This window comes from Polyodon spathula, chromosome 3 (genome assembly GCF_017654505.1).
Source record: "Polyodon spathula isolate WHYD16114869_AA chromosome 3, ASM1765450v1, whole genome shotgun sequence".
Taxonomy (NCBI): Eukaryota; Metazoa; Chordata; class Actinopteri; order Acipenseriformes; family Polyodontidae; genus Polyodon; species Polyodon spathula.
The window spans coordinates 7,616,686-7,633,427 of record NC_054536.1 but is presented as its reverse complement, the minus strand read 5'-3'; the positions used below and the strand labels follow the sequence as shown (position 1 = coordinate 7,633,427).

Genomic DNA, 16,742 nt, shown 5'->3' with positions numbered 1-16,742 from the left:
ATCTGATGATGCTTTCAGAAATTCAAGGCAATGCTCTGCACTTATCCCTTATATAAGTTTACCACAGTAAATTTGAACAGTAATTTCAGTTTCCCCATGCTTTTACCATGGTTGTAGTATACATATGCCATGGCTTGTCATGTTTTTTAATAGGACTTACCATACCTCTCTGAACATTACAATGCTTACCTATAAACGATTTCTCTATGTTTTATTACACATGACTGTAAACGTTTATAAGTGTTTATACACACCACATCATATTTCATTATTGTACAGACTGAAGGATATTATTCTCTAGAGTAAATTTATTGCAGCAAGTGTAAGGAATGTTGACATGAATGAAGTAGGGCAGTTCATTTAAACTTGCTGAAATTCAGGCCTCATCTTTATGGCCCATCCAACCTGTAGCTTTTCCTCAACAATTGCAAATTGAGAATTTGAATGAATAATTATTATCTTAAAAATAGATGTGTTTATCACTAAACCATGTTAAACTTTGTACTGTTTTTTTTTTCTTTTAAGAGCAGTTGTTTTAATAGCTTAGCAAAATCATGCACATGTTTTTAATTTAAATTGTGTTTTTGCAAAGTATGACATAGAAAGTAAATATGTAGAATTCGGTTCGAATGTATTTAAATAAAACTTAATAATAATATTGCCTGCTTTGAAGCAAAAGCTGAGCTGTGGTATTTATTTTAAACATGTATTTTTGATCAATATATATATATATATATATATATATATATATATATATATATATATATATATATATATATATTGGTTGTATTTTTTCATTGTTTTTAATAATAAATAACAATAACTTATTAAAACAAGGCATTTTTGTAGTTTTTTATTTACACAAGAAATGTAATTATGTTATTTTTGTTTATCCATGAGTTTATAACCTACATTGCGTAAAATTCAAATGAACATTTAATTGAGGTAATTTTCTGTTATTGTTGTTGTTACAGAAAGAATATTGGAAAAGTCATTGAAGACATTGAAAGTTGTTTGAATGTATTTGAAAACTGTTTGTATGTTGATGCAAACCTGTCTGTTTTATGGATAAAAGTGTATGAGAATGTTACTACATTACTAAATATCAACTTATATAATGAAATGCTATTTAATGACAATGTAAAGTTAATTTTTCCATCGTTTAAACAAGACATTAATATCGCTAATGATAATATTATTGCATCCTGTTTCTTTGTTCAAACCACAAACAAAGGAAAAGAATTTGCTGAACGAGCTGAGAGAGGATGTAAAGAACTGTGTAGTCCAAGTACTGGTTTATCACCCAGCATTCATCTACTCTGACCAGTATGTAGTCATAGTCTCTAACACTATTGTCACTTAGGTGGCTTTGTGGGTGATGTCAGACCACAAAGAGACACAGTACTGTGAGGTAAAGTGTGGTTGCGCATGTTTATTATAAATAAACACAACATTTAAAACAAACAAAACAGTTTACAAAATAAACACCACAATGGCCAAAACAAAACACAATAAGTGAACACAATGAACAAGTAACATGCTGGTTTTGACCCATCGGTGAAACAATTGTTATTTGTTTTGCTTAACTTACGTTTCTTCTCTGAACCATGCCCAACCCCGAGTGAGAGGTCCCTGCCTTTTTTATGCAGCCGTGCCTGAGCTCGATTGCTTGTTAATCATTCAGTCGGACCAGGTACATTCTGCACATCAACTGATTTGGCAGGGAACACCCGTGCACACATAGGCTGCTTTCCTAAATTCAACGCTGAGAAGCAACAACTCTTAAAATCATTCCTAAACTCACTGTTGAGAGCTAGTGACACACTGCGTTGGCTCAACGCTGACTCAACGAACTCAACGACTCTCACAGCTGGTTATGATCAACAGAAAGATGGCGACACCCACAACCGCGATTAAGCTGCTATATAAAAATTATGAATAGATTTAAATGTACTGATACCGCTGTTAATATAGACACTATTTTATTTATGCACTATTGTATAACAAATAAGATGCAGCAAATATGGCAACGTAGCTACAACCCATATAAAAATTATGAATAGATTTATATGTATATATATATATATATATATATATATATATATATATATATATATATATATATATATATATATATTAGTGATTGAATTCTGCAGCTATGGTTCATTGCCCCTTTTAAGCAGGACCCAGGACACAGAAATGAAAGTTTTTAATGCACTGACGCGCTATTTTTTTAATAACCACAAAAAGAAACCCAAATAAACAAACACAAACCAAAGACCTAGCTCCTATTTGGAGCACTAACTAAACACAATACCCACCCTACCTAACACGGTACAGCTAAGCTGTTTTCCCAGCTTAAAAAGAAAACACAGTTTAACACAAAGGTTTCACACTGCCTTTTTCTTCACGATTGCACACACTTACAAACAGGCCTGGACAGACTGGCTGTCTTTCTTAAATACTTTCTTAAATTAATAATAAAACAATTAAACAGCACCAAGAAATTAAACAAAATGTGCGTTTTCACCTGTTTTAGGCAGGGAGGAATCTGCCCCTTTCCCCTGCTACTTTACTATATATATATATATATATATATATATATATATATATATATATATATATATATATATATATATATATATATTGCCCGATATACAGAATCACTCATTTTAAATGTTGCCGTTTAGTTTAGGAATGATGCGACTAAGTGTTCCTAAATACCCAGAAGTTTTGTGACAATAGTGATGTTTTTGTTTACTCAATACTCAACAGTACCGTTAAATTTAGATATGCACATTAGAATATAAGAACATAAGGAAATTTACAAATGAGAGGAGGCCACTCAGCCCATTTTGATCCCAGAATCTCATCATGCAGCTTCTTGAAGTATCCCAGGGTGTCAGATTCAACAATATTACTGGGGAGTTGGTTCCAGACTCCTGCAATTCTGTATGAAAAAGTGCCTCCTATTTTCTGTTCTGAATGGCCCTTTATATAATCTCCATTTGTGACCCCTCGTCCTTGTTTCTTTTTTCAGGTCGAAAAAGTCCCTTGGGTCAACATTATCAATACCTTTTAGAATTTTGAATGGTTGAATCAGATCGCCTCGTAGTCTTCTTTGTTCAAGACTGAATAGATTCAATTGTTTTATCCTGTCTGCATATGACATGCCACTTAAACCCGGGATAATTCTGGTCGCTCTTCTTTGCACTCATTCTAGAGCAGCAATATCCTTTTTGTAGCGAGGTGACCAGAATTGAACACAATATTCTAGATGAGATCTTACTAATGCATTGTAAAGTTTTAACACTATCTCCTTTGATTTAAATTCAACACTTTTCATTAAAATTCTGAGCATCTTGTTGGCCTTTTTTATAGCTTCCCCACATTGTCTAGATGAAGACATTTCTGAATCAACTGACTGGAGTTACTAATGGGCCCACGAGCGGCCATAGTATGAGGCCCTCCTCCATTAACAGTAATGTTGTCAGCGGAAATTCTGCTAGTGGCAACATTGGCAGCACCAATGTCTGACCGCAGAAATGCTGACAGCGGCATGGAGGCCTCCTACAACAAGGCAAACTTGGCAGCGGCAAGTGACAGTTGACAGTGGAAATGCTGCCAGTGGCAATGCTGATGGTGGAAATACTGCCAGCAGAAATGTTGACAGCGGCAAGGCTGGTAGCGGCAATGCTGACAGAGGAAATGCTGCCAGCGGCAATGCTGTTAGCGCCAATGCTGACAATCAAAATGCTGCCAATGGCAATGCTGTTAGCAGCAATGCTGCCAGCGGCGATGGTAACAGTGGAAATGCTGGCTCCTCCAGCACTGAAAGACCCCCGGGCAGTGCAAGTTTGGCATCCCCAGGTGTTGCAGGCTTGGCATCCCAGACATTGCAGTCTTGGCATCCCCCTAGGTGGTGCAGGCTTGGCTTTTGAACCAGTCCTCCATTGACTCATCCTGGCTGTGAACTTCCCAGAAGAGGGGTTTTTCATATGAGCACCTATCCCTGATGTGCTCATACACTCTGCGTACCATGCACCATGGAGCCCCCTCTACAACCACCACAACCTATCTAGGTTGCTTTCCCTTTCCCCCACTAGCATGGTGTCCCATCACCTTGCACTCCAAAAATAATTCCCCCCACAGTACTTTTCCTGGCCTGCATATGTGGAGGGGCTGTAATCCCACTTCTGAGACACCATGTGTGAACACACCAGTACTGCGAGATGAAGCGCTGCTCACTGTATTTATTGTAAAATACAAATAAAGATTTGAACACAAAACAAAACACTAACACCAAACAACAGCACAATGGCCAAAACAGACAATTAATAAGTGAACACAACAAACAAAAGTCATGCTGGTTCTGCACATTCTGCACGCAAACTGATTTGGCAGGGAATTATTATTTATTGCATTTATAACCCTTCTCTGCCAACTAAAACACCCGTACACACATACATTTAAATCATAATAACAACACAAAAGGTACGCACAGGGAAGGGGTGTACCCTGCCACCTCTATACAGAATATTGCAGGAGAAACTGCAGAAATGTTGGTCATCGCCCCCCTGTTGATTCCCAATCCACTTTGCTCTTTGTGGGTAACGTTTGCCATCGGATCTGTCATTGTTGGTGTTGCCAGCTTCATGTCTTTCTGGAATGTTAACTTCGACTCCATATCTATGATCAATCTAATCATGTGTATCGGCTTCTTTGTAGAATTTTCTGCACATAACGTCTTCCTTCGAATTTAAGACACCATCGAATTTAAGATGCAGCCCAAATTCAATGCCCTCAATTTGAGGAAAAAACAAAACATCAAATAAATATGCATTTATAAATATTCAACCTCAATTACGTTGTTGTATCGTACACAACGGCCACAACCTGTTTTTCTCTCAATTTCTGAACTGTGGTATTGCTTCTTTGAATATGACTGCCTGTATAATATGGATGATTCAAGATTGTGTAGTAATAGTTTGGATTGTCTTTTCTCAGCGGTAAGTTACATTGCTGGCGGTATACTTGGGTAGTTGTGTCTATTGTTGGTGAAAATATCTTGAAATACCTATTGTAGACCGTAAAATGGTACGAAAAGCAGACAGCAGACGTGCAGCAGATGTTCCATTGCTTCGTTGTTTGTGAAGACCATCGTAACTACCTGCGATTCCTCTGGTATCGCAACAACGACTTGGATGACGAAGTTGTGGAGTACAGGATGCGGGTTCATGTTTTCGGTAATAGCCCATCCCCAGCAGTGGCCATGTACGGCCTCAGGAGAGCCGCATTAGAGGGCGAGAGGGATTACGGAGCAGAGGCAAGGCACTTCGTCGAGAGGAACTTTTACGTCGACGACGGTCTCGTATCCCTCCCCACAGAGAAGGAAGCCATCACTCTTCTTCAGAACACTCAAGAGATTTTGGCCCTCTCCAACTTACGCCTGCACAAGATCGCCTCTAACAAGGCAGAGGTCATGAGAGCCTTTCCTCCAGACGACCTAGCTAAGGGGCTGAAGGACCTGGATCTGAGTGTCGACTTCCCTCCCATGCAGAGAAGTCTCGGGGTGAGCTGGGACATCGCAGAGGACGTCTTCACATTTCAGGTGTCTTCAGCAGAGAAACCATACACTAGACGTGGAGTCTTGTCGACGATCAACAGCCTGTTTGACCAGCTTGGATTTGCCGCCCCGGTAAGCATTCGAGGAAGGTCTCTACTCAGAGAGCTCACCATGGAGGCTTGTGACTGGGATGCCCCTCTCCCAGAAGAGAACCTCAAGGAATGGAAGCTGTGGAGAGACTCACTGAAGGAGCTTGAACAGGTCAAGATCTCTCGCACATACACCTCTACCTCTCTCAGCCAAGCACACAAGAAAGAGATGTGCGTCTTCTGTGATGCCTCCACGAACGCCATCGCAGCAGTAGCTTACCTGAAGACAACTGATGCCAGTGGGAACATAGATGTTGGCTTCATCTTTGGTAAGGCTAAGCTCGCTCCACGTCCTGAGATCACCGTTCCAAGACTCGAGTTGTGCGCTGCTGTTCTAGCTGTGGAAATAGCAGAAGCAATCGTCGATGAGATTGACATCCAACTCGATGTTGTCACATTCTACTCTGATAGTAAAGTGGTCCTTGGTTACATTCACAACGACGCCAGACGATTCTACGTATATGTGAATAACAGGGTGCAACGTATCAGGAGATCTACCAGCCCACAGCAGTGGAAGCACGTCCCTACTGACCAGAACCCTGCTGATCATGCCTCAAGATCAGTCCCAGCAGGCAACCTGACTCATAGCACATGGTTGACTGGACCAGCTTTCTTGTTCAGGTCAGCAGAGCCAGAAACCCTTCACACACCTTTCGACTTGGTTGATCCCGGATCTGACTATGAGATCCGCCCCCAAGTTGCTTGTCACGCCACCAATGTCTCCAGCAACAAGTTAGACCCCCAAACGCTTCGAAAGGTTCTCAAGCTGGCAAGCACTGACACACGCAACAGCAAGGCTTGTGCATGTTGCTCACTCCTTCAAGGTAGGCAGCAGCTGCAAAGGATGGCACATCTGCAAAAAACCCTGCTCCACCGAAGACCTGGATCAAGCCAAGAATATCATAATCCGCAGTCTGCAACACGACACCTTTCAAGAGGAATTGGAATGCATCAGAGAAGGTAAAGCCATTCCTAAGCAGAGCCCACTCTTCAGTCTGTGCCCCTACATTGATGATTCAGGCCTACTGAGGATTGGAGGACGTCTGTCCCAAGCAAGCCTAGGTAAAGATGAAATCAACCCTCTCATCCTGCTTGGACGGAGCCACATCGCGACTCTACTCATCCGTCACCTACACGAGCAGGTCCACCATCAAGGGCGCCACTTCACTGAGGGTTCCTTGAGAGCAGCTGGTCTGTGGGTCATCGGTGGAAAACGGCGGGTCAGCAGCATACTCTATCAATGTGTCATCTGCTGAAGACTACGTGGGAGGATAGAGACTCAGAAGATGTCTGACTTACCTGTGGATCGCCTCAGCACTGACCCTCCCTTCTCTTTTGTTGGGTTAGATATATTTGGGCCATGGATGGTTACAGCACGTCGCACCAGGGGTGGACTAGCAAGCAGTAAACGCTGGGCTGTGCTGTTCACATGTATGATCACCAGGGCTATACATATTGAAGTCATTGAGTCGATGGATTCCTCAAGTTTCATAAATGCTCTGCGACGGTTCCTTTCCATCAGAGGACCAGCCAAACAAATCAGGTCCGACTGTGGTACAAACTTTATCGGGGCCTGCAGAGAGCTGAAGATGGAGGCCGTTCAGAGTGACAAGGAGGTCCAAGAGTACCTGAGTGACAAAGGGTGTACTTGGGTCTTCAACCCACCACACTCATCTCATATGGGAGGCAGCTGGGAGAGAATGATTGGCATTACGAGGCGCATCCTGGATTCCATGCTGCTGAAGGTGGGTCCATCCAGGCTTACTCACAAAGTCCTGATTACTTTCATGGCGGAAGTCTCAGCCATCGTGCATGCTCGTCCATTGGTTCCTGTGTCCACGGATCCAGACTTCCCCCTCATCTTGACGCCAGCGACACTCCTCACCCAAAAGGTTGCTGTAGTTCCTCCTCCCCAAGGTGAATTCAACGAGAAAGACCTCTTCAGCCGGCAGTGGAGGCAAGTTCAAAGCCTTGCCAACACCTTCTGGCACCGCTGGAGAAAAGAGTATCTTCCTACCCTGCAGAGCCGTAGGAAGTGGCAGAAAGAGAAACCCAACCTTAAGGAGAGAGACATTGTGATGCTGACAGACAGTCAAGTGAAAAGGAATGACTGGCCCATGGGCATCGTTGTGAAGACCTTTCCTGGCAGAGATGGGAAAGTAAGAAAGGTTGAAGTCAAGACAGCAAGACAGGGGTCATGCAAGACCTTTCTGCGTCCAGTTTCAGAGACTGTCCTACTCTTCTCTCCAGAGACTGATAAGTAACTTTAAGTTCTAGTGTTAATGTTGGCATCTTTACAGATACAAGACGAGGAGTGTTCTGGACCCTTTAGTTGGTTTGAGTTCATTTTTTAAGTCAATTCCATTTGGCCACTAGATGGCGCTGTTTACTGATAAGGTCTGTTGTTTGTCCTATTTCCTGTAAAGAAGAATCCTTGTTAGCAACGGTGAAAGTCGCTCTGTGGAGCTGCAGATATCATCGAACTCCATCCTTCTTGCAATTATTTGTAGAAGCATTGTCTGTAAGTAAAATCAATTATAACATACTCACCTTTCAATTCATGATGATATTTTATATGGATGATCGTTTGCGTGATAGATTTACGTATTTTCTTGATAGTTGCATGGTCTGAGATATCTGTTCTATGTAATTGATTTTGCCATGTTTGGGGAATTATTTTGCATACGGCAGCATATTTCTGAGTTTATGATAATATTATACCATACCTAAAAATACATGCTGTGCTATTAGTGAGAATTAAGCATAGTATTCAGCATACCCGTACTTACAGTTGTTTTCTGTATTTTATTTCAGTTTTACTCAGTTCCTAACACTGTACCTACAAACTGGTGTCAATAAAGCATCATTCAATATTGCAGTTACTGGAAAGAGTTTATCTATCTGTTAAGCTTAAGAAGGGGACTCTTTTGCGAGGGCAGAATAGTACTGTTAATTTTAATATTGATAGAAATAATGATGAACCACACCCTCAGTCCTCCAGAGAGTTGGCTGCATTGTTAGAGTCCAGTGACCTGGTTGACATATGGAGATGCCTGCACCCCAGTTCAAGACAATACACCTGGTCTCAGTATCACACAGACTGTGTATATAGAGCAAGACTAGACCGGTTTTATACTTCTAAAAACGATTTAAATAAATTTATCAAAGCAAGAATCATCCCCAGTAGTCTCTCTGACCACCACTGTCTATTAATTACAGTAATAATTCAATCAGAACCCCACAGAGCATCTTACTGGCATTTCAATGTAAAATTATTACAAGATGTAAAATTTAAGCAACAATTCAAACTTTTTTGGATAATTTGGAAAAAAGAAAAAGCACAATATAAAGATTTCAGACAGTGGTGGGACATTGGCAAAATACAAATTAAATGTTTTTGTCAACAATATACTATAAATGCAACCTGGTCACTAAACACAGCCGTGAGAGAACTGGAGTCCAAAATCCTCCTCCCAGAGGAAAGTTTAAATTCAGAGTTTAAAGAACAGACCCTGGAGAACCTAAAAGAGCAGAAAATCACGCTGGGGAGCTTGCTGAAGGAAAGAGTGAAGGGGGCGATTGTGCGTTCCAGATTCATGGAGTTGAGAGACATGGATGCCCCCACTAGTTTCTTCTTCAACCTGGAAAGGAAGAGAGCGGACAGTAGACAGCTGTGCTGTATCAGGACTCCTGGTGGGAAAGAACTGCACACCAGGGAGGAAATCAGCAGAGAGGCGGTGCGTTTTTACAAGGAACTTTATAATAAAGAACTGTGCAACATAGAGGACACTGAGCGGCTGCTCCAGGGGTTACCCAGCCTCAGTGAGAAGGAGCAGATTCAGCTGGACGCACCGCTGACCCACCAGGAGATGACCGCCGCTGTCAAGCAGCTCTCCAGCGGCAAGGTTCCAGGGATCGATGGACTGCCAGCAGAATTTTATAATAATTTCTGGGATATAATGGGGGAGGATTTGCTCCAGGTTCTGAGAGAGAGCCTCAGCCACAAGGAACTGCCTCTTAGCTGCCGTAGGGCAGTGGTTACACTGCTGCCCAAGAAGGGAGACCTATGCCAGCTTAAGAATTGGAGACCTGTGTCAATTTTATGTTCTGATTTAAAGATTTTATCCAAAACAATCGCTAATAGATTAAAAAGTGTTATTGGAACTGTAATACATATGGATCAAACATATTGTATACCGGGTCGCTCTATTTTTGATAACTTATTTTTTATTCGAGATTTTTTAACTGTAAGTGATATTTGTGATTTTAATGTAGGAATGGTCTCCCTGGATCAAGAGAAGGCTTTCGACAGAGTCGACCACACCTACCTTTTACATACACTGGAAGCCTTCGGATTCGGTCCTGGTTTTATTTCTTATATTCAGCTTTTATATTCCAACATTTTTAGTATTTTAAAGATCAACAATGGGCTGAGTCAGCCCTTCCCAGTGTGCAGGGGTATAAGGCAGGGCTGTGCCCTGTCTGGTATGCTCTATTCACTGGTTATAGAGCCCCTGCTGCACCTGCTGAGGGTCAGGTTATCTGGATGGACAGTGCCCTCCTCGCCCTCCACACCCTCCTCTGCCACAGTGAAGGTGTCTACCTACGCAGACGATGTGACTGTGTTTGTGAGTGGGGATGCAGATGTCCAGTCGCTGCAGCAGACTCTAAATGAGTTCCAGAGAGCATCTTCTGCCAGAGTAAACTGGGCAAAATGTGACAACTTCCTGTCAGGCAGCTGGGATGAGGGCACCCCTCCTGTCCTGACTGAGGGGCTGAAATGGAACAGAACAGGTATTAAAGTGTTGGGGGTGCACCTCGGAACAGAAAACTACATGAAAATGAACTTGGAGGGTTTGTTGGACAGGGTGAGGAGGCGGCTGCAGAGGTGGAAGGGACTGCTGGCTCAACTGTCCTTCAAGGGCCGGGTGCTTGTTATTAATAATCTGGTGGCCTCTAGCTTGTGGCACAAGCTGGTATGCCTGGACCCACCCCAGGGCCTGGTGAAGGAGATCCAGAGAGTGTTGCTGGAGTTCTTTTGGAGCGGGAGACACAGTTTGAGGCCGGCAGTCCTCTACCTCCCTAGTGATGGGGGGGGGCAGGGGCTAGTCAGCATTTTAAGTAGGGTGGCAGCCTTTAGATTGCAGGCGGTTCAGAGACTCCTGGACACTGAGGAGGAGGCTCATTGGAAGAGGCTGGCCTGTTTCCTTCTTGATAAAGTTGGGGGGCTGGAGTTAGGAAAACACCTGTTTTTAATTGAGAACACCAGTTTTAGTAAAGCAGGACTTCCTCCTTTTTATCAAAGTATTTTAAAAGCCTGGCAGCTAGTGAGGGTGGAAAGGGATGTGGAGTCCTTGACAGGGCAGGACCTGTTTGAGGAGCCCCTATTTTTTAATCCACTCTTTCCAGTTAAGTTCCTCCAGTCAATGACGCTCTGTGCCAGTTTTTTAATAGATGTAACCAGGGTGGTTCACCTGTTAAACCTTGAGCTCTCCTGCTGGCTAACTGCCTCCCAGCTAACTGCACAGCTAGGCTGGCACTCAGAGAGGTTTGCAGAAAGACTGATGGGTGAGTTAAGAACATAAGAACATAAGAAAGTTTACAAACGAGAGGAGGCCATTTGGCCCATCTTGCTCGTTTGGTTGTTAGTAGCTTATTGATCCCAGAATCTCATCAAGCAGCTTCTTCAAGGATCCCAGGGTGTCAGCTTCAACAACATTACTGGGGAGTTGATTCCAGACCCTCACAATTCTCTGTGCCTCCTATTTTCTGTTGTGAATGCCCCTTTGCCTAATCTCCATTTGTGACCCCTGGTCCTTGTTTCTTTTTTCAGGCTGAAAAAGTCCCTTGGGTCGACACTGTCAATACCTTTTAGAATTCTGAATGCTTGAATTAGGTCGCCACGTAGTCTTCTTTGTTCAAGACTGAACAGATTCAATTCTTTTAGCCTGTCTGCATATGACATGCCTTTTAAGCCCGGAATAATTCTGGTCACTCTTCTTTGCACTCTTTCTAGAGCAGCAATATCTTTTTTATAGCGAGGTGACCAGAACTGCAAACAATATTCAAGATGAGGTCTTACTAGTGTATTGTACAGTTTTAACATTACTTCCCTTGATTTAAATTCAACAGTTTTCACAATGTATCCAAGCATCTTGTTAGCCTTTTTTATAGCTTCCCCACATTGTCTAGATGAAGACATTTCTGAGTCAACAAAAACTGCTAGGTCTTTTTCATAGATTCCTTCTCCAATTTCAGTATCTCCCATATGATATTTATAATGTACATTTTTACTTCCTGCATGCAGTACCTTACACTTCTCTATTAAATGTTATTTGCCATGTGTCTGCCCAGTTCTGAATCTTGTCTAGATCATTTTGAATGACCTTTGCTGCTGCAACAGTGTTTGCCACTCCTCCTATTTTTGTGTCGTCTGCAAATTTAACAAGTTTGCTTACTATACCAGACTCTAAATCATTAATGTAGATTAGGAATAGCAGAGGACCTAATACTGATCCCTGTGGTACACCACTGGTTACCACACTCCATTCCTCTAATCAGTATTTTCTGTTTTCTAAATGTTAACCACTCCCTAATCCATGTACATGCGTTTCCTTGAATCCCAACTGCGTTCAGTTTGAGAATTAATCTTTTGTGCAAGACTTTGTCAAAAGCTTTCTGGAGTAGGTTATCGATGTTGCATCCTCAAAAAAATCAAGCAAGTTAGTTAGACACGATCTCCCTTTCCTAAAACCATCTTGACTGTCTCCCAGGACCCTGTTACCATGTAGGTAATTTTCCATTTTGGATCTTATTATAGTTTCCATAAGTTTGCATATAATAGAAGTCTGGCTTACTGGTCTGTAGTTACCTGGTTCAGTATTGTTTCCCTTTTTGTGGATCGGTATTACGTTTGCAATTTTCCAGTCTGTCGGTACCACCCCTGTGTCAAGAGACTGCTGCATGATCTTGGTTAGCGGTTTGTAAATAACTTCTTTCATTTCTTTGAGTACTATTGGGAGGATCTCATCCGGCCCAGGGGATTTGTTTATTTTAAGAGCTCCTAGTCCCTTTAACACCTCTGCCTCAGTTATGCTAAAGTTATTTAAAACTGGATAGGAACTGGATGACATGTGGGGCATGTTGTCAGTATCTTCCTTTGTAAAAACTTGTGAAAAGTAATCATTTAATATATTTGCTATTTTATTTTCTTCATCTACGATTTTGCCATTTGTATCTCTTAAACATTTAATCTCCTCTTTGAATGTTTGCTTGCTGTTGTAATATTGGAAAAACATTTTGGAATTGCTTTTAGCTCCCTTAACAATTTTCATTTCTATTTCTCTCTTGGCCTTTCTAACTTCCTTTTTGACTTGTGTTTGCAGTTCTGTGTACTCTTTCTGCGTACTTTCTTTTTGGTCCTTTTTTAATGCTCTGTAAAGTGCCTTTTTTCGCTGAATATTTTTTTAAATTGATCTATTAAACCATTTTGGCAATTTAGTTTTACATTTAGATTTGTCTACTTTTAGGGATGTAATTGTTTTGCGCCTCTAGTACTACATTTTTGAAGAACAACCATCCTTCTTCTGTGGGTGTTTTCTGTATTTTACTCCAATCTACTTCTGTTAGTCTCTGTTTCATACCTTCATAGTTTGCTTTTCTAAAATTGTTAACCTTAGCATTAGTCATTACTTTTGGGGTTTTAAAAAACACTTCAAATGAGACCATGTTGTGGTCTGAGTTTGCCAGTGGTTCTCTGACCTCTGTTTTAGTTATTCTATCTTCGTTATTTGAAAAGACTAAATCAAGGCATGCCTCCCCTCTAGTCGGTGCCTTGACAAATTGTGTTAGGAAGCAGTCATTTGTCATTTCCACCATTTCTATTTCATCCTTCGTGCTACCCAACGGGTTTTCCCATTTTATTTGGGGGAAGTTGAAATCCCCCATTAGTATGGCTTCTCCTTTGCTACACGCATTTCTAATGTCATTGTATAACAGATTATTTTGCTCACCGTCTGAATCTGGCGGTCTATAGCATGCTATTATTATGCCCTTTGAATTTTTGTCCGTTATTCTGACCCACATTGATTCGGTTTTATTTTCTTTGTCCAGGTTTAACACCTGGGCTTCAAGACTGTTTCTTATGTATAGCGCTACCCCTCCTCCTCTTCTGTCCTGCCTGTCTTTCCTATACAGTGTATACCCACAAATATTATATTCGTCCCCATCACTCTCAGATAACCACGTTTCTGTAACACCTATCACATCATAGTTACCTGTTAGTGCAGTAGCTTCAAGTTCTAGAATTTTGTTTCTGATACTTCTAGCATTTAGATAAATACATTTAATGGTTGTCTTACCTGAGTTGTTGTTCTTGTTTTGATGCGGTCTCCCTTCTGTTTTTTTTGTTGATTTCTCCCCCCAGTTTAAATGCTTCTGAACCTGCTCGAGGATCTTTTCTCCAAGTAGACGGGTTCCCTTGTTATTTAAGTGCAGTCCACCCCGTCTATACAGATAGTCCTCGTTGTAGAATGTGGTCCAATGATCAAGATAGGTGAAGCCTTCCCGTGTGCACCACATCTTCAGCCATGCGTTTTGATTAATTATTTCCAGCTGTCCATATGGTCCTTTGCAAGGTGCCGGTAGTATACCAGAAAATACCACAGTTTTGGTTTTCTCTTTTAATTTCCTTCCTAGCTCTCTGAATTTGTTTTGCAGGGATTTTGGTCTGTCTCTTCCAATGTTGTTTGTACCGATGTGGACGACTACTAGTGGATCGTCTCTTGTTCGTTCTAGGAGCCTGTCCACGTTCTCAGTGATGTGCTTGACCGAGGCTCCCGGAAGGCAGCACACTGTTGTAGTAAGGGGGTCCAAACTGCGAATTGAACTTGCTGTGTTTCTCAATATGGAGTCCCCAACAATCATGACCTCCCTTCTTTTTGCTGTCTGGTCACCACTGTCAATGGGGTCCTGGATGTTGTTCCTTTCATTCTCTTGTTGTTGGTTCTGCTCATCAAAATTCTGAAGTGACTCAAATTTGTTGGTTGTTTTGATTTCTGGTGGTTGTGTTTGACGAAGTTTCTTTTTTTCCCTGCTTCTGCCTACCTGAACCCAGCTGTTCTGACCTATCTATCTCCCTGGTGGCTTTCAGTCTGTTAGGGGTGATGCAGACTTCCATGAATTGTGGGTGTGCCAGTTCCTCAAGATCCTGTTGCTGTCTCACTTCTTCCAGCTCCATTTCTAGCATACTTACTAGTTTATGCAAATCCTGGATCACGCGGCACTTTACGCACACTTCGTTTAGCTCCGCTGGGTTTTCTCGGATTTCCCACATCAAGCAGGTGTCACAGATTACTGGCTTGAAGACCATGTTGAGGTTTTTTTTTTTTTAAGTTTAGTTTCTTCTGCAGCTGTCAACCTGCTTTCAAACTGCTTCTAAACTGCTCTGTACTTTTCCACGCCTGTACTTCTCCCACTCGCTGTCGCTGGGAAGACTGCCTCGTTTAACTGCGTTGTTGTGCTGTGCTGTTGGCTCCTCCCCTCGCCCGTGTCTCAGAACGGTGCTGAATTTGAATCAGCTGCTCAGAGTTTCAGCTTGTTTGTTATCAGAAAAACACACGCGGCTGTTTGACTAAGAGCTGCTGCTGTGTTTCCCCAATGTCCTCTGTTTTCTGATTAAAGCAATTCAAGATGCAATTTCTCCTTACTGCTTCTAAACTGATCTGTACTTTTCCACGCCTATACTTCTCCCACTCGCTGTCGCTTCCACTCGCTGTCGTTGGGAGTTGAGGGGTTGCCTCTCCCCGCGGCTCAAGGCAGTCCTGAGGGAGGAGCTGTCCAGAGGCACAGAGCAGAGACAGCTTTCCTTATTTCCAGGAATGATTGTGTCACCAGCAGTAGGTGAGGAAGGTGAAGGGGGTGGAGAGAATGGAGGGACTTTGCTTAAATTGCAGAATGTGGAGGAAATTATCTTTCACACAATGAATGGAAAACATATGTACAAATTGTGTGTTAAAGCCACAGAGTATAGTAGGCTAAGGGGTCTGGTAGACTCTAAGTGGCGAGCTTACTTGGCTGTAGAGGAGGGGCACAGGCCGGTGTGGAGGGTGCTGTACAAGCCGCCTCTCGCCAAGAGAGTGGGGGACCTGCAGTGGAAGATTCTACATTGCATTGTGTCCACAGGCAGGTTTGTGCAGAACAGCGGAACGTCCCTGGGTCTCCATAGAGTGGACCCCAGCATCAGTGAGCAGTGCGCTTTTTGCTCAGCAGAGGAAACTCTGTTTCATGCCTACAGTGAGTGTGAGAGGCTGCGGCCACTTTTTGATTTACTGCAGGGAATCCTGAACAATTTAGGGGTTGTTTTTAGTAAAGAGCTTTTTATTTTTGGGGTTCTATATAGTTTTAAAATGAAAAACAGGTGTGTTCTTATTAATTTTTTAATTGGACAGGCAAAATTGGCTATTTTAAAGACAAGGAAAAATCAACTCTCTGGTTCTGGACTGACCAGTTTAGTGGTTCAGTTCAGGGTGCTTGTGGTCAGCCAGATCAGAGTAGAGTTTGAGTATTTTAAACTGGTCAGTAACCTGGAGGACTTTCAGGAGAGGTGGTGTGTGGGAGACGCCTTGTGTGCTGTGAGTGAAGAGGGGGAGCTCCAGTTTTTGTTCTAATTTTATTTAATTTTTGTTTTACAATGTTTTATTTTGGCTTTAATCTGTTTTCAACAAAGAAAAAAAAACACTGTTTAATATTGATTTTTTTAATGATCCTTTTATTTTGTTTAAAATCTGCTTTTAAGGAGAACACAATGTATTTTAGGATTTTTTTAATTCTGCTGAGGCAGTAGGAATCTTAACTTTTGTTGTGTTTTACCTTTATTTGAATTTTAATGGATTTTATTTGGAATATTTAAATAAAGGATCTTAAAAGTCAAGTCTCTCTCTCTCTCTCTATATATATATATATATATATATATATATATATATATATATATATATATATATATATATATATATGGTATCTTTTTTTTT

At 41.8% G+C, this 16,742-nt stretch overlaps 1 protein-coding gene across 1 annotated transcript; it reads left to right on the top strand.

The window, feature by feature from the left end:
- Window positions 1–7,175: 7,175 nt before the first annotated feature.
- LOC121307644 lies at window positions 7,176–7,979 on the top strand. Its single transcript, XM_041239870.1, has one exon. The coding sequence runs from the start codon at window positions 7,188–7,190 to the stop codon at window positions 7,977–7,979; it is 792 nt and encodes a 263-aa protein (XP_041095804.1). The 5' UTR covers window positions 7,176–7,187.
- Window positions 7,980–16,742: the final 8,763 nt, after the last annotated feature.